The sequence below is a fragment of the Macaca mulatta genome, chromosome 12, assembly GCF_049350105.2.
Source record: "Macaca mulatta isolate MMU2019108-1 chromosome 12, T2T-MMU8v2.0, whole genome shotgun sequence".
NCBI classification, from domain to species: Eukaryota; Metazoa; Chordata; class Mammalia; order Primates; family Cercopithecidae; genus Macaca; species Macaca mulatta.
In genome coordinates this window covers 63113324-63132788 of record NC_133417.1, presented here as the reverse complement: position 1 = coordinate 63132788, position 19465 = coordinate 63113324, and the positions used below count along the sequence as shown (strand labels likewise).

At 35.5% G+C, this 19465-nt stretch overlaps 1 protein-coding gene across 1 annotated transcript in view; it reads left to right on the top strand.

Annotated features, from left to right (window-relative positions):
• The window catches only part of CCDC148 (coiled-coil domain containing 148), a 183839-nt gene that overhangs the window by 88417 nt on the left and 75957 nt on the right, over nt 1–19465 (top strand). Inside the window, exon 10 of the mRNA XM_015110191.3 lies at nt 17842–17982. Coding sequence (XP_014965677.2) covers nt 17842–17982 — 141 coding nt within the window. The remainder of the gene's footprint in view (nt 1–17841; nt 17983–19465) is intronic.

The following is a 19465-nucleotide window of genomic DNA, read 5'->3' as shown; positions in this document are numbered from 1 at the left end:
GTGCAGCAACTGGAATCCGTATGCACTGCTGATAGACAGGCAGAGAAGTACAGCCATTTTGGAAAACCAGTTTGGCAGTTTTTTATAAAGTTAAACATACACTTATAGGACTCAGCAATGCTACTGTTTATCAAAATACTAATAAGTGAAATAAAAACTTATGTTCACAAAAAACCTGCACATGAATGTGTATAGCAGCTTAATTTGTGATCACCAAAAACTGGAAACAACCCAAACGTCCTACAACTAATGAATGTATAAACAATCTGTGGTACATCCATAGAATGGAATACTTCTCAAAGTATTCAGAGGAATCAACCACTCATACATGGAACAACCTGGATGAGCATCAGATACATTATGCTAAGTGGAAGAAACCAACTGCAAGAACTACATACTGTGTAATTCCTTTTATATAATGTTCTAGAAAAGGCAAAACTGTAGGGACAAAAATAGGGCTGAAGCCACTGCATCGTGAGTGAAGGACTGACCAGTCCAGGAGAAAAGGCAGATAGATAATGGACGCTTTTTCAGGTAAGGTTGAGATTTTATATGTGTGTGAAAGCAGAGTTAAATTCTTTTAGATATCAATGACAATCTCTAATTTATATGTTTTTCTGTTGTTAAAATGACATAGTTACTTAGTTCCTATTTAATTGTAATACTATTGTTATGTCTGCTAATAGGTTATGACCTAGTGGTAGATGTAAAAAGCTGCATAACAACAGTCCTTGCCCTTAAAAACCTGTATTTTCTGATAGGGAAGGCAACTGTAAAATAAAAAATTTCAATTCAGTGTGACTAATTATGTAAGAAGTACATGTCCTCGATGTGGTGGTAATACCAAGAGTGAAATGATTGCCTTGTCTCATGCTGGGTCTGGGAAGGCAGCACAGAGGAAGAGATGCTTGAGCTGAGTCTGGGCAAGCAGATAACATTTTACTATTAAAACAAGAGGTGTGTAGGTGTGGCAGGGCATTCCAGAAGTGGAGAAGACTGTCCAAAGCCACGGGGCTGAAAACAGCATGGCGAGTTTGATGTTTAGTGTGGGTGGAACACAGGTTTATATGGGGAGAAGAAAGGAATGAGTCTTCTTTGACAGATAATAGAGAGCCTGGCATGTCATGCTAAGAATCGGAGTCTTATCTAGTTCAGGAGAGGTTGAAATTTGATAGCCTGAATATTAAGCTAGGGCTTCATATGTTTGTTTTTAAGAATGTGGGTATATTTTCATGCCCATCAATGGAGTGGTTAAAGAAACTGTTTTTTATACACATATGTGTATATTCGTATACACGTATGTGTATATTCGTATACACGTGTGTGTATATTCATATACACGTGTGTGTATATTCGTATACACACATATTCATATATACATGTATGTATATTCACATATACATATATTCATATATACATGTATATATTCACATATACATACATGTATATATACATGTGTGTATATTCATATATACATATATGTATGTTCATATATACATATATTATATATGCATATATGCATATTCATATATACATATATTGTATATATGTATATTCATATATTGTATTCATATATATGTAGATTCATATATACATATATGTGTATATTCATATATACGTATATATGTATATTCTTGTATGCGTATATATGTATATTCTTATATATGCATATATGTATATATGTATTCATATATATGTATATTCATATATATATGAATACTAGTACTCAGCCATAAAAAGGAATAAATTAATGGCATTTGTAGCAACCTAGATGGGATTGGAGACTATTATTCTAAGTGAAGTAACTCAGGAATGGAAAACCAAACACTGTATGTTCTCACACATAAGTGGGAGCTAAGCTATGAGGATGCAAAGGCATGAGAATGACACAATGTACTTTGGGGCTCAGGGGGAAAGGGTGGGAAGAAGGTGAGGGATAAAGGACTACAAATTGGGTTCACTGTATACTGCTCGGGAAATGGGTGCACCCAAATCTCACAAATCACCACTAAAGAACTTATTCATGTAGCCAAATAGCACCTGTTCCCCCAAAAAACTATGGATATAAATAAATTTTAAAAAGAATGTGGGTATATTTTCAACATGAACATTTTGGAAGTTGTGCATACAGATCCAGGCTTCCAGCTTCTCTTGAAAAACTGGAACATCTGGTGACTGTGGGCCTACACTCATTTCTATGTGGCAGCAACTGGCTGGAGTCAAAAGCAGCTGCCTCCTTTAAGTGCCTTGAGGCGGAGCATGTGCCTCTTCCTCTGGGTGCAGTCCCAACCACCACCTGTCATTTTACACCCAGCCCCCTTTACTTACTTTTGTACCTGCCTGCCCGTGGCAGATATTTGAGCTTGTGCCTCTGCTGAAGACAGTGGGGAGCCAATGAAAGCCTTGAGGCAGGGGAATCATGTGATCAGACTTTCCACTCTAAAAGGATTAGTCAGGCATGCATATGGAAGGTGGATTGACATGGGATAAATCTGAAAGTGGAGAACCAGTTAGGAAATAATTGCCAATCTAGGAAAGAGATGAATGCTTAACTGAACTTAGTAGGGGGCTGGAGGTGAGATAACAGAGCCTAGATACATTAAGGAGGATTTGCTGACAGGATGTGAAGGGTAATGGAGAAAAAGAAGTCTAGGGTGGCTGTTGGCTTAGGCAACCGACTGGGTAATCTGTGATGCCATTAACCTAGATACGGAATACAGATTCTGAGGGGAAGATAGTGATTCCATTTTGAATGTGCTGCTTTTGGAGATATGTTGGCTACCCAACAGAGAGCTGAATATATGGATCTGGAGCCAAGGACTTGGGAGCTGTGAGCACATTTGTGGTACTGAGGCCCCAGTGGGTTGAGTGAAAAGGAAAGAACCAAAAAGGAAACACTAGAGGAAGTGGACCCAGCTAGCCAAGGGAGATGTACAATTGGTGTTATTGGTTCCAACATGCTACTAACTCTTTAAAATATACTTATGAATTATAAGTTAGAAACATTTTCTTATTAATTCAACAGAATATACTTTAAATACTAATGACAATAGTATTCGAAGATTAAAGTTTCCCCTTGTGTGAAGATTAAGGCTTCCATGGGATGTATATGAGGCAGAGGAGTCACACATATGAAAAAACTGACTCTTATGAAGAGATGAAGTAATTTTAAATGTAAAAAAATAAAAAACCAAGACATTTGCACATAATGGTGCATAGGATTATTGTTTGGTTGCATTAGCTCTGTTGTGAAAGATAGCATCTTTTTCTAGCTGAGAGTAGTTATCTGTAAGTAGGAAATGTTCAATAGAACATAGACTTGAAAGACCAAATTCAAATTTCTAAACCTCCTAGCATAAGTGTCTATTAGATTCACACCATCATACTTTATATGTTCTATTTAATACATTTTTATGGATTAGGACAGAGCTGTCTCCTTGGGTGAATAGTATAGAATTTTGTATGAGGGGTCATAGCTATTCCTTTAAGAAACATATACGGAATAAGTAATTCAAAGATTGGGGAAGCTGGAGGAATGTATAAATGAGCTTTGGTGGAGTTGTCATTTAGAAGTAAAGCTGGCTAAATCTTGAACATAAAACAAATGAATTCAGAATAATGCACATTATTCTAGTGTTTATCTGGTCAGAACATTCATTTCAGAGGTTAACCAAGACTTTATGGAAAAGAATAAGATTTCCCATGTCCACAAACATATTGTAATATCAGTACAGCATCTTGCCTTTTAGTATCTATTTGGAAAAAATTCAAGATGACTGAATTTATCATATTGTGAGTACTCAGAGAATTGATGTTTGTAACTTCCATTTAGCATTTTGGGGATAATCTGGGTGAGGCCCCTGTGCATGGATATAATAGCTCCTTAACTTTACATTTTATCCTTTGCCTCCCATCCCCACTTCTTTTTCTGTCTTGAAGGTGTTGCTTCCTTTTCCCCCAGGTATATTCTGACTATTCTTTCTAGAAGACGGCATTCAGAAAATGCACACATATCAACATGCACTATATTTAGTTTGAAATATTCATTGCTGAATAACATCCCACGTGAAGGGAGTTCTGCTGATAATTATGGAAGTCACTTTATTTTATGATTTTTCCCAGTTAATAATCTTGTGATTCTTGTTTGAGTTCCATTCTTGGTCCCCTGTATAGCTAAGATGTAACAAGTCAAGAGATTAAAAGTACTGCCGGTTTCTTTAAATTATCAGTTGTTGATTCTGTGCTATATCTAGAAAGAAATGAGCTGATGAGGGAAGAAGTATTCTCATTGAAAGTTTCCTATTTGGGTCCCATAAGTTAGTAAATCCATATACTGTAATCACTTTTATCACACTCTATAATCACTTTCCTTAATTTTTGTTTTCAGCAGTGGTCTCTATTTTGTAGCTCCAAAACAATCTTATTCTCGTTACAAAAAAAAAAAAAGTTACAGTTGTTACTGATCTATGAGCAGTTCTCTTGAGGGTTCTGTTCATTAAAATAATAACTCTAAAGGAAATATCAGAGCTTTAAGGAGTATGGTTATATTAATGTAAACCTGTACATTTAAGAATAGTTTACTAATGCTTTTTTACATTATATAATTTACATTATATACTTTTTTTACATTATATACATTATTTACATTATGTAATATACATCTTTCACCTTCCCCTGCTAGGCATCATAATCCCTTAATTATAGAAAAGGATTTTAAATAACTCCTTTTCTTCTTTGTAATCCATTTAACTTGCATTAATTAGGCAAATGCCTTGTTAGGTAAATTTTTATTTTTAACCACAGCCCAAGATAAGAAAGCTCAGAATTGCAGAATCAAAAGAGGAGTCATTTCCGGGGTTTGGTAGATTTATGGAAAATCTCTGATATTAAAATTAAACTTAAGGCTCAGCAGAAAGCTGTCTCAACTTTTTAAAGGGATGTTTGTAAGATCACAAGTATCTTTAAGAATGAGTTTTTTTTAGTATCTCCTTTGAATTTAGCATGTGGTAGATTTTATGGATTACAAAATCGGCATACAACTTGTCCCCAGAATATAGGGAGTATATAATCTAGTTGGGAAGTGGGATACACATGTGAAGTGGTTAATAAAGTTTTTAATATAGGATAATAAAGTGCTAAATATATTTAATACATCTTTAATAAGTATTTACTGTGCCAGGCATTGCAATAGTTTCCGTGGGAGGTAAAAAGAACAGGTAGGTGCCCTCTACCCACTGCAGAAGATAGTTACACATACATAAGCCTAACTTACTCAAGGCCTCAATTCATAGACTATATGCCCTAAAGTAGAGTCTTATTGTATTCTAAACTTTACTATTCCCTTAGAATCTAAATCCTCCTTTGTGAATTGTTCAAAGCTGAATCCAGGTCCTACCAGCTGTGTGAAACCTTCATGACTTTAGCCTGCCTCCTTGATAAAACACTAGAGACACAAAGAGGGCAACGGGATAGGTGGAAGGAAGTGTGGTCTGTGTAAGAAATTTGTCAGGCTAAAGTTTCCTATTGAAATCACATAATCTCAGCAGTGACATGCTAAATGGTACTCATCTGGCCCTGTGGTTTAGGTACTAGACAAGTATATGATTGCCAATCAGAGTTTTCTTTTTTCTTTTATTACTTTTATTTTAAAACTTTTAGGTTCATATGGTTTGACTCTATGTCCCCACCCAAATATCATGTTGAATTGTAATCCCCACATTTCAGGGGAGGGGACCTGGTGGAAGGTGATTGGATCATGGGGGCGGCTTTCTCCATGCTGTTCTCATAACAGTGAGTGAGTTCTCATGAGATCTGATGGTTTAAAAGTGTGACAGGTCCCCCCTTGCTCTCTCCCGCTGCTATGTAAGACATGCCTTGCTTCCCCTTCACCGTCTGCCATGACTGTAAGTTTCCTGAGGCCTCCCTAGCCATGCAGAACTCTGAGTCAATGAAACCTCTTTTCTTTATAAATTACCCAGTCTCAGGTAGTTCTTTATATCAGCGTGAAAACAGACTAATACAAGGGCACATGTGAAGATTTGTTATATAGGTAAACTCATGTCATGGGGGCTTATTGTACAGATTATTTCATCACCCAGGTATTAAGCCTAGTACCCATAGTTATTTTTTCTGCTCCTCTCCCTCCTCTCACACTCTACTCTCAAATAGACTCCAGTGTCTGTTTTTCCCTTCTTTGTGTTCATGAGTTCTTATCCTTTAGCTAAAGGATAAGTTATAAGAACATGTGGTGTTTGATTTTCTGTTGCTTAGTTTGCTAAGGATAATACCCTCCAGCTCCATTTATGTTTCTGCAAAATATATGATCTTGTCCTTCTTTATGGCTGCATAGTATTCCGTGTTGTATATGTACCACATTTTCTTTATCTAATCTGTCATTGGTGGGCATTTAGGTTGATTCCACATCTTTGCTATTGTGAATAGTGCTGCAATGAACATTCATATGCATGTATTTTTATGGTAGAATGATTTATATTCCTCTATATACCTAGTAATGGGATTGCTGGGTCAAATGGTAGTTCTGCTTTCAGTTCTCTGAAGAATCACCATACTGCTTTCCATAATGGTTGAACTAATTTACACTCCCACCAACAGTGTTTAAGGGTTCTCTTTTCTCCACAACCTTGCCAGCATCTGTTATTTTTTGACTTTTTAATAATGGCCATTGTGACTAGTGTGAGATGGTATATCATTGTGGTTTTGACTTGCATTTCTCTAATGATCAGGGATATTGAGCTTTATTTCATATGCTTGTTGAAGACGTATGTATGTCTTCTTTTGAAAAGTATCTGTTCATGTCCTTTGCCTGCTCTTTAATGGGATTGTTTTTCTCTTGTAAATTTAAGTTCCTTGTAGATGCTGGATATTAGACCTTTGCAGATGCATAGCTTGCAAATATTTTCTCCCATTCTGTAGGTTGTCTGTTTACTCTGTTAATAGTTTCTTTTGCTGTTTAGAAGCTCTTAAGTTTAATTAGATGCTGTTTGTAAATTTTTGATTTTGTTGCAATTAGTTTTGGTGTCTTTGTAATGAAATCTTTGCCCATTCCTATGTCCAGGATGGTATTGCCTAGGTTGTCTTCCAGGGATTTTATGGTTTAGGGTTTTATATTGCAGTCTTTAGTCCAACTCAAGTAGATTTTTATATATAATGTAAGGAAGGGGCCCAGCTTCAATCTTCTGCATATGGCTAGCCAGCTATCCCAGCACCGTTTATTGAATAGGGAGCCTTTTCCCCATTACTTGTTTTTGTCAGCTTTGTTGAAGATTAGATGGTCATAGGTGTGCATCCTTGTTTCTGGGGTCTCTATTATGTTCTGTTGGTTTATGTGCCTGTTTTTGTACCAGTACCATGTTGTTTTGGTTACTGTAGCCCTGTAGTATAGTTTGAAGTCAGGTAACGTAAGGCCTCCAGCTTTGTTTGTTCTTTTTGCTTATGATTGCCTTGGCTATTTGGGCTCTTTTTTGGTTTCATATAAATTTTAAAATAGTTTTTTTTCTAGTTCTGTGAAGCATATCATTGGTAGTTTGATAGGAATAAGATGGAATCCGTAAATTGCTTTGGGCAGTATGACTATTTTAATAATATTGATTCTTCTTATCCATGAGCATGGGATGCTTTCCTATTTGTTTGCATCTACTCTGATTTCCTTGAGCAATGTTTTGTAATTCTCATTGTAGAGATCTTTCACTTCCCTGGTTTGCTGTATTCCTAGGTATTTTATTCTTTTCATGGCAATTGTGAATGGGATTGCATTCGTGTTTGGCTCTCGGATTGGCTGTTGTTGGTGTATAAGAATGCTAGTGATTTTTGTACATTGATTTTGTATCCTAAAACTTTGCTGAAGTTGTTTATCAGCTGAAGGAGCTTTTGGGTTGAGACTATGGGTTTTTCTATATATAGAATTATCATGTCATCTGCAAACAGGGGTAATTCGACTTCCTCTCTTTCTATTTGGATGCCCTTCATTTCTTTCTGTTGCCTCATTGCTCTGGCTAGGACTTCTAATACTACGTTGCATAGTAGTGGTGAGAGAAGGCATCCCTGTCTTGTGCCGGTTTTCAAGGGGGAATGATTCCAGCTTTTGCCCGTTCAGTATGATGTTGCTGTGGGTTTGTCATAGACAGTTTTATTATTTTGAGTTATGCTCATTCAATACCTAGTTTATTGAGAGTTTTTAACCTGAAGCGATGTTGAATTTTATTGAAAGCCTTCTCTGCATCTGTTGAGATAATCATGTGGTTTTTGTCTTTAGTTCTGTTTATGTTAATCTGAGTTTTAGATACTTATTCATCCACCCTAGAAATATTCATTGAGTATCTGCTTTGGGGGAGGCACTATTCCAGGAGTAGGGATAGAACAGTGAATAAGGCAAGTCCCTGCTATCATGGAGCTTGCTGTCTAAAGAGAAAAACAGACAAGAAAATAAATCAATTGATTAATAATACAATTTATATAGTGGCAAATGTAAGTGAAATGAAGATAAAACAAAGTAGGTAGTTAAAAAGTCATTAAGAGGAGGGTATTTTAGACACTATTCACAGACACAGGTAAGAGATGGGATAGACAAATGTTAGGTGAAATCATTAGGATGGGGCACTGAATAATCTTGAAGGGTCAAGAAGCAGGAACGAGAGCTTTTCAGGCAAGACGTGGGATGGAGATAAGCAAGAATGTGTAGGAGTGGGGAGGAAAGGAAGAGGCAGAGAAGGACGAAAGCCTGGGGAGTCATAGGAAATAAAGTCATGTGTACAGGGTCACATCCAAATACACCTTGAAAGATTGAGTCTTCCTTTTGGACAAAGTGGTATACAAATAAATGAATAAATAAATAGCTCTAAATCCACTTGAACTGGTGGCCAGAAAGCCACTGCTATTAGAGGCTTGAACAGGGAAGCAAAAATGTGTGAAAATTAATCCAATAAATATATGTGTACACAATGGTTTGAACCAAAGTGACACTGAAGTCAGGAATGTCAGCTAGAATGCAACTGCAGCAATCCAGGCACATAAATAACATTTTTATATCACATTTGCTTTCTTACCTCATTTCATATTCATTTGAACATATCTATTGAGCATCTATTAGGTGCCGGGGGGTATGTAAAGCACTGGAGATACATTGGTTAGTCAATCAGTTATGTTCCCTGTTCTCATGGGGATCACAGTGGAGTGGCGAAACAGGCACCAGTCAAGTAATTACAAGACTGAAAGGCTAATTTCAAATTATGAGAATTACCTTGAAGAAAAAGTAAACAGCATTATGGGGGCACATAACTAAGAGGCTTGATATCATGTTGTGGTGGGCAAGGCTTCCCTGACAGAAATTGCAGCAGAAATTTGAGATTGAATAAATATTGATTAGAAAGTGGAGTGTAGGGCAGGGAGGGGAAAAGAACACTCCAAACAAAAAGAAAAAAAAAATAGCATGTGCAATATCTGTATAGCTGGAGGGCATATGGCCTGTTCAGGGATCTATCTGTAAGGTACATCTGGAACAGAGGGTAAATTGGTAATTGGTGTGGAATTATGAGTTGGGGTTGCAGACATAGGCTAGGCCAAATACTGCGAGCCATGTCGTCTATACCTGGGAGTTTACACATTAACCCATGAGCAGTGGAAACCACTGAAAGATATTAGGCAGGGAGATGGGAGTGTGGACAGGGAATGAGATGGATCAGACATCTGTTTTGAAAATACTCACTCTGGCCTCAGTAGAGAGAGAGGGGCAACAGTGGATGCAGGGAGGTTCTTATGGAATTAGGGTAGTGGTTATGGAAATAGAGAGAACTGAATGGGTTTAAGAGATAGTGGGAAGTACAGTCAGGAGTAATGGGCAACAGAACTTGGATACAGGCAGTGTTAGGATGATTCCTGAGTCTTGTTTGTGCAAATGGGTGGTGTTTGCAGAGTCACCCTGTCATGTGTGCATCATTATTATCTCATTTTACACTTACCTGAGGTTCTAAGGGGCTAAATAGTATGCCTAGGGACACCTTTAATAGGTCACAGAGGTAAGACTCAAACTCTGGTGTATGATTTCAAAACTTGGGTTATCTCATCTATGCTGTGCTTCTGAGTTGATTGCAGAAGGAAGAAAGACTATAGCTCAATGATGGTGACATAAAAACATTGGTCTTTATTATCACAGAGCCATAGAATCTTAGCATTGGGAGGGATTATAGAAAGCTTTCTGATGTGTTTTTCGAGCTTCTTTGACTGTGACTTACAGTGAGAAATGTATTTTACATCACAAATGAACACACAAAGAATGGAAACAATTTCTTGACACAGCATTAATATATTGACATGATCTCTGTTATTTTCCACTCTATCATGTTACATAAAAAATGCTAGTTGCTATCCACAAAATTGATTTCATAATCCAATTAATGAATTGTTTAGACAATACTAATCTAGTCCTCTCAATTTTTAGAAGAGTATTTGAGGCCCAGAACTGGGAAGGGATTTCCCAAAATCTTACAGCCAAGAAGCAAGTGAATTCCTTACCCTTAGTCCAGTTTTTTTTTGTTTCTTTCATAAATAAAATTGACTGATAGGTTTGTAAATTTTATCATTTCGGGAAAAGTAGCTGTTGATAATTTTTGCTTATTGGCATTTAGTTTGTTTCTTCCTGTAAAAGTTTTGTTTTATACTAAGGTTAGACCCTCCAGGACCCAATTAAATGAAACATTGCAAGATTTTATTTCAAAAGTAAAGGACATGGAACGGTCAAGATAATAATAGTGCATTATCTTTGAGAATCTGAGAAAGACTAATAAAAGGCCACAGAAAATGAAAAGCAGTTATCAAAGAGAGGTGATAAAAAAATGAACTTATGAAGTTACCTAAGAAACCAAGGAATAATTGTGAAGCCAAGAATAAAAACAAAATTTTTCTGCTAAGCAGAAATGCCAAATGGAGAATAGAAAGTTTTAATAACATGCAAAATCACAGGTACTGTATTTCATGAGCAAAGTTTAAACATAAACGAAATACGTAAGTTTAAAAAGCTTAGGTAGGTAATATTGAAAAACAGTGGTACATTGGAAAAATATTTAATGGAGCTTCAGACTGTTAAAGATTTAATAAATGAAAATTTAAAGTTTACTCAGCTGAACTGAATTTAGAAGCTTATAGTAACATTTAGGGAGAAGACAGAGAAAGGGATTTGTTTGCTAGTTTTTACACAGTCCTCTAATCTTGATGGAAATATAAATTAGTTGCTGAAAATCCTGACAAGTTTTCTGATTATTTTCCCCATCAGATATGCACAAGCAAAGCTTAGGAAGCAGTGAAACAGCTAGGACTGAGGAAAACAGGGATCAGAAGTCCCACGGTGGGGGAGTTGGAAAATAGTAGCATGTGTGGTGGGAGACTTTTTCTTTTTAAAGACCAATACAAGAGGCAGAAGAGAAAATACTGTCCATCTAACTTCAGGGTATTATCCATGCAGTCACCCAACAAGTACTTATTGAACCCTTACTGAGTGGCAGATGCTGTGCTAATCTTTGGAGACAACCTATGAATAAGACAGATCTGGTCCCCTGCCCTTATGAAGTTTGCAGTCCCTTAGGTCATTCCAAACACTTGACACATGCTGTAATAGAATAGGGACAGTGTGCTACAGAAGTAGAGAGGTATCTGATCTGGGCATGGTGGGTTAGGAAAGGCTTCCTGGAGCAAATGGCATCTGAGCCAAGACTTGAGTAGGATAAGTAGAAGTTATGCAGATGAAGTGTGAAGTAGACAGGTTTGCCTGTTTCAAGGATTACATCATACCATGTGTTTAACATCTTAATAAACATTAGCCTGGCACAGAATAATCTCCCGTAAATGGCAATTTTTCGTATTTCATTATTGTCAGTTATAGGCACTGCTCAGATGGTACCTTTCTTTTGATTTTCCATAGAAAACAACCACATCACATACTGTTTCCATAAATACGGCCAATAGAATATAATGTTAATGTTTAATTGTTATTATTTAAAAGGTTTACAAAATACTGATGTTTTTCATTGAAGTCAGCTTTGCTTGGAGAAGAAAAATGCAGAGCATATAGTATATTACAATCTGTCTATCTAAGGAAAATATAGAATCAGACTAATAGAACTTAAGTGAACTATAGTGGTGACCTGATACAGTCCCTCCCTTTAACACATGAAAGAACATAACACATGAATGAGCCATTTGCTCAAAGTAACAATATTGTTTGTTGGTGGCAAAGATGGGTCTCAAAAGCAGATGTTCAATATTCATTTCCTTTATGCCGTACTGACACTTATAATAAATTGTTTTCAAAGCTCTCAACTTTGATGTAAAATTGTGTTAATATTGTTTCATTGATGTTAATTTCAATCATTACCTTTGAAGTTTTCATGGACTTCATTTTTGTTTTTCTACTACTTTGTTCTTTCTGAGAATGTGTGCTTATTAATTTCAGTTGAACCATTTTACTGTACATTAAGAGTGAGGAGTATACGTAATGCTACTATCCATTTTCATTTTAAACCATTAATTTATTATTTGCAGTAGACAAACATATTTTAAATGTCATTTATCCTCTGTTAGGTCAAGGTCTCAATCAAAGATGACCATTGGTAGGCATATTAAGCAAAGTATTAATTAAAACCTGGAAAAATGCCCTGTAGTTAGTAGTCTAAATAATACTTTCCTATAACACACACTCCTGGCTGCCACTGTGGTAATGTTCTTTTGTGATTATTATTGTTACATGGTTATATGTTCACATACTCTCTTTAAAGCTATATAATTAGCAAAGCCTTTAAAATAAAACTACTAAAATGTTCTTCTGTGCTATTCTTCCTTTTGCTCACTGTTCACTCAGAGTCTTCTGTGCTTTAGTCTATTGTACTAGTATTGATTCCTTTGCCCACCTGCCAGCTTTCTTATCCTTAGGCGTCTTGAAAATACCATAATTGTTTGTCATTCTCTCCACATGGGAGCCATTCACATCCCTTGACTATCTCTGTGAGGATCCACTGGATAAGGATTATTTCAATGGCCACCAGATTCTTCATCTTATCCAGTGTGCATTCTGAAAAGCTGTTTTGCCTTATTGCTTACATAGCAATTGCTGCTGAGCTTGTTTCTCATTGTCAAGATCTCACCACTCTAGCTTCCGACAACCTTCTTTCCTTTACCCCCCCCCTTTTTTTCCTGGTAGCATTATAATTAGAAATAATGCTGTGAATTATTGACTTCCGGTAAAATTCTATGAGTTCCTGATCATCCCCATGATTCCAATATTAAGTAGAAGCAATTTAGTTTCTGAAGGCTGAAGCTTTGCTCTAGGGTTTTGTTTTTTTTTTTTTTTTTTTTTCCCACAGCATTTCTTTTCTTTTTTTCTTATATTACTTAAGATCTACAAACTATTGACTTTTGGTTGTTGAATTTGCAGCTGTTTCAGGATTTTCTGGTGTGTACATCACTGTTTAAAAATCAACATAACTTTATCACTTTTTTTTTTTTTTTTTTTTGGAGTAAAGAAGCATCATTTAGACTTGCCAAAGACAGGGAATGGTAAATTAAATAAATTGGTGAGTAAACTGGTTATACCAGTTTGATTGGTCTGGCTATTCTCTTGCTATACTTGCCTTAGGAAACAGAAATCTTTTTCATTTATAGATTTTGATTTATGCTTTTGCTTCTTTAAATCATAGGACATCATATAATATGCAAAGGTCATTCAATGATGGTTCCCGTTAGTTTTAAATAAAAAAATGAGAAGAGTAGTTCTAAAATCCTAACTTATTTGCATTAAAATTTATAAAAATAGTCTCGGTGCTCAGAAAGGCTGAATTTTTCTTTTCACTATTTCAGTGTATTACAAAACTTCCTTTCTACTGCCTCAGAACCTTTTTTTTTTTTTTTTTTTTTTGAGACAGAGTCTCGCTCTGTCGCCCAGGCTGGATCTCAGCTCACTGCAAGCTCCACCTCCCGGGTTTACACCGTTCTCCTGCCTCAGCCTCCCGAGTAGCTGGGACTACAGGCGCCCGCCACCTCGCCCGGCTAGTTTTTTGTATTTTTTAGTAGAGACAGGGTTTCACCGTGTTAGCCAGGATGGTCTCGATCTCTTGACCTCGTGATCCACCCGTCTCGGCCCTGCCTCAGAACCTTGAGACTACAGTATTTTGTTATATAAATCTCTTTGCATATGCATTATATTTTACAGTTTATTTTGTTTTTCAATACATTTTTAGTATGGAAAATTTTTAAAACCTATAAACGTCTATCATCACCTGACTTCAACCATTATCCATTCATTAGTCACATTTGTTTTATCATATTCTTAACTACTCCCTCCCGCCCCTTGAAATAATAGTAAGAATCACAAGCACCATGTAATCTGTTAGTATTAAGTATCTAGCTTTAAAATTAAAGTTTATATCTCTAAAGTTATAAAACATAACCATACTATTATCATACCTAAAAACTTTAACAATATTTCCTTAATAGCATCAACTAACCAATAGCATCAGCTAACTAATCAGTATTGAAATAGCTCTAATTATCTCATAATTTCTTTTTACATTGGTTTATTTACATCAGAATCCAAATATAAACTACGTATTGTATTTGGCTTATATGTTTATTAAATCTCTTTCAATTCATAGTTCTTCCCTCATTTTTTCCTTGTAATTTGTTAAAGTTCTTTGAGTGTTCACAAATTTTAATTTTGTGGATTGTGTTCCGACATACTATTGCATAATGTGTTTCTCTGTTGGCTGAATTTCCTGTAACCTGATAGGTAGGTCTAGGGCTTTGATCAGATTCTATTTTATTTTTTGGCGAGAATAATTCATGGGAATGCTGTATGCTTCCATAAGAAGGAACAATGTCTGCTTGTTCCTCTGTGATGTTAAGATTATTCCATGTGTTTGTTTCCAGCTTGATCCATTCATTATAAAGTTTTCCATTAATTGTTAATATGAAGTTTTTAGCAGCCATTGATGATCATTAACTAGGATCCATTATTACAGCAGTTGTTGCAAAGTGGTATATTCTAATACTAACATTTTTTCTTATTTATCCGGCTTCATTTAAAATATTCATTTTGATGGATTGAATAAAAGTTAATTATTGAGCACCTATGATGCACCAGTACTCTGCTAGGCAGTATAAGGGGAAGGCAAGTGCATGGACTGTGCTCTAAGTGGAAACCAACAATATATCCAACATACTCAGAGAGTAGTTATGGTATGGTCAGTGAAATAAGACAAGAGAGATAAGCATGGGCAGTAGAATGTTTCAAGGAAGATGTGGACCATGAGTATTTTATGAAGAAGGGGAAATCTGAGGGAATTGCAAGCAGGGGGTGCTTTGAATCACTCCATGAGCTAAGAATAGGAATGGCCATATAAGGGAAGGCAGAGGAAGAACACTACTTAGAGATTATGTATTAGCAACATCAAAGGGGGGCATTTGTTGGTAGTGAGAAAACTAAATTATTTAGATTCTATATTGATTAGTTGACATCATCCTTTTGAACTTTCTGATCTTGTTCTAAACACTTTTGGCAGAAATACTTTGGATGGACTAGAGAACTACAACCAAGCTCAATGGTTTGGAAATTAGTTTGTCATAAATAAAAATTCATCTGAGCTTAAGAAATTTATGAGCTTCCAAGTCAGAAATAAAATGTAAAGAGACAGTCATGTTGATGTGTATACATAGTAATAAAAAAATCCAAACTACATGGCGACTTGTGGTTCCACAGACCAAACCAGGATATTTGGAAAGGAGAAGCAGGTGCGCAGGGTTTGATGTGAAGCTGTGGCAAAGTTAAAGATGTTGAATTTAATTTTGGAAATGTTGGATTTTAAGTGCACATACAAATAGCTAAGTCTTAAAGAATTTGTTAATATAGGTTTGAATTGCAGACAAAAAGATAGAGCGGATAATATAAATTTTGTGGTCAGAAACATAGAATGAACTCCTAGAAGGGGATGAGCACATCAGATAATGAACATAGATAGAGAGGTTGAAGGTTAATGAGAGGATAATGTAGGGTTGGGATTATAAGGTAGACACAGGAAACAGGAAGAAGAGAGCAGTATCTGTTGGTAGAGAAACAGGGGAGAGAAATGTCATGACCTGGGGCAGGAAAGAGTTTTAAGCATGAAGCAATAGTCAACAGGGTCAACTATCACCATGAGGTCAAGGAATGGAGAACAGAGAACTATCTTTTGGGCATTTCAGGGGGAGATCACTAGTAATATTTGATGGGATGACAGAACACTGATTTTAATTGTAGCAAGTGAAAGATGGAAGATAAATTACAGAAAGGAAAGATTTGAAAGCAGGTCAGGACAGAAGCAGGGATGATGTATTCTAGGAATGGGGTTCCCAAGAAAAAGGTCAATATGATGGACAGGATAAGCAGTAAGTGGACTAAACTGAATGATGTTTAAAAACTAGGAGTAGAAATTTCCTGGGTTATTTTGATAAACAAGGCAAAATATTACTTTAGAAAATGAAAATTTTGCAAAATGAACTTAATTATTTAGACTCACTTTAATTGTATTTGTATGACATTATTTTATTTAATTTTCATCATATATATTACCATTAATAAATGATGCTTACATGAAATGTGTAAGAAATGAAGTATTTAATTGGGAATGCTAATATAAAAAGAATTTTGCATACCTCTACATTTCCCTGCTGTCTACTTCCTTAGCCAGATATATACATGGATCAGATAAGTATTTGTTTTTATTTCATTAGTTTCATTGGTTTCCTGCTTACAAGGATAATAAATACTTATTGAAAAAATGTCACCCAGCACAGAAAGGTTTAAAGAATAATTTTTTTAAATCCCAGGAAATGATTCTATTCAGAGATAACCAATATTGTTGTTTGGTAAGTCCCCTTCCAAATCTCTTTCTATGCATAGATACATAGTTGATATTTTACATTAATGAGATCATACTGCAAATGTGGCTTTATATCTGCTTTTCTGCATCTAATAATATATTGTGGATATTTTCCATTTCAATGAGTATGGAGTTATGGCATCCTCTTTCAATGGCAGTCATTGTATAAAAGTACCATAATTGATTTAAGCCATCTCCTTGCCAGACTTTAGACTTTTTCGATTTTTCTGTTTTAAACAGCACTGTAGTGCACACTCCTGTGGGTACATTTTTGTGCACTTGTCCAGTTAATTGTCTTCTTTAAATAATATTCTGGAAATAGGGTTGTGGATCAAGGCTATGCATTTTTTATATTGTGACACATATTTACATATAACCTAATACCCAACAGAAAGGCTGTAGCAAGTATACTTTTACCAATAACACATACCGGCACCCAGAAAGTTGTTCTAAGTGTCTTACAGTGGTTTTTCATCTTAACTCAGGCCTGCTTTCCATTCTTATAAAACAAGAAAGCTGAAATATAGCAGAGATTATTAAACTTTTAAGCATTTTAGGATTGAGAATTTTTGAAAGTTGTTTAACCTCTGGAAAAAAAAAATGGGCCAAACCAGAAATTTTTACTTACTATTTGTGGGAATATACAGATTCTTTGGAGTTAAATTATAGATTCTTTAGGAACCCCACTCCATGAATCTAGGTGAAGAATAACTGAATGACATGATTTTAAAGTTGCTTTTTCCTTTTAACCCACACACACACATGTTTCACAGATACATCACACAGTCATGTGCACATAGAATTTAAACATTTATTTGGAAAAAAAAATTGACATCTGCTTTATATAGAGCCTAGTCTTATTATGACCTGTGAAATAACTTCAGTGTGCATAGTTACTGGAATGAAGTTTTTCTATTTATTTCAGGTTCTTCAATGGCGAGCCCACCAGGAAGAGGTAGCAAGACTGGAAATGGAAATTTCTGCCAGAAGAAGAGAAAAGGAAGAAGAGAAAGAGAAATTGTGGAAGAAGAAGGAATTGTTGCAAAGGGCAGAGAAGAAAAAAAAAGTATAAAATCTATTATCAATATGAATGTGTGAATGAATGCTTACTGGCCTGATTGAGTTTTTTGGTCTTGATGTTTGGCATGAAATTCTCTTAAGCAGTTCTGAGAACATTCATAAAGATCTAGTGGAATGTTGCTTCTAATGAAAAGTTTATTTGAGCTTCAAAGATTTGTTGACATGGAGGAGAACCCACTTTGTTGATTTGTGTGAGCACAGGTACCTGTGATTAGAGGAGGTGCTGTAGGTTAAAAAACAAAACAACAACAACAAAAAAACAAGGTTTGTGAAGGTTGTTAAATCCTGTAATAAGTAGGGACGTGGCAAAAAATGAGAGGGTGCTGAGATAGTGTCTTGGTTGATGGCAATGTGGTAAATAATTGCCAAAAACATCCTTGTTAGTAGAATATATTATACTAGAGGCAGTGCAATTCATGGAAAGTCAAAATGCCCTTTAAAGAGTTTACTTCTTGGCTATGTATTAGATGGTTTTGTTTCTCGATTACTAACACAAATTCCTCATTCCTCTTTTGAGTAAACATTTGTTGCATAATCTTAAAACTATACACCAAAAGAAATGATTGTTGATTCTCCATGGAAGATAGAATACACTTAAGGGTTGTTTTTGTTTTAAATATATGTATGAGATACTTATTTAGGCATTTATGTTTTTTCCCACAACAAAAATTATGAAATTTGCCATAAAAATATTTTTGTTACACATTTAATCAGATATATTAACCATTTTTTAAATGGAGTGGCTATCCTCTGTAGAAATAATTCTCAAAAAGGCAATTAATTTGTGATCAGCAGAGTAAAAGGAAATGGCCTTAACCTACACACCTGTTTTGATTTGATCTATATGGTGTAAAAAACTCTTTTCTTTGGAAAAGCTGCTTATAGTGCTAAGAATGATTAATTAATTTATGGTCATTGGTGGACAAACTTTTCCTTTTTGTGAACATAGTTGACATTTTGCACTATGTGAACCAACTAAGTCAAAGAAGCTCATGCCTAGAAGTTGTTCCTTCCAAGTTGAATATGTAGGGGTAAAGGAACTATGTATCTTAAAGCTATAAGCCAGTTTTTCCACATTTTATTAGACTTCAGTTGTCATTGTTATTGATTTGTTTTGTGACTTTAAATCAGCAAATTGGTGTAGAGGCAGCATGTGTGGAAAACAGCATACATAGAAGTTATATGATCATTTGACAAAGTCAGCTGCTAAGAAGATAGACTTCACAGTGCTTATTTTAATTCAAAAATGAATTTGATTTCTGCTTCTAAGGAAGTAAATAGGGTGGTTTTATCAAGTCCCTATCAAGAGAGTTGATGATTAAAGGGAATAATTACATGTACCTCCAAAACTCATAAGTATTGATCATGTTTCAAATAATGTAAGTGAGCTATGTATCTCTGGAGTGGGGGAACTTACCAATTATTTACTGATATGGAAGTACAGCATGTGAAAAGCATATCCCTCTACC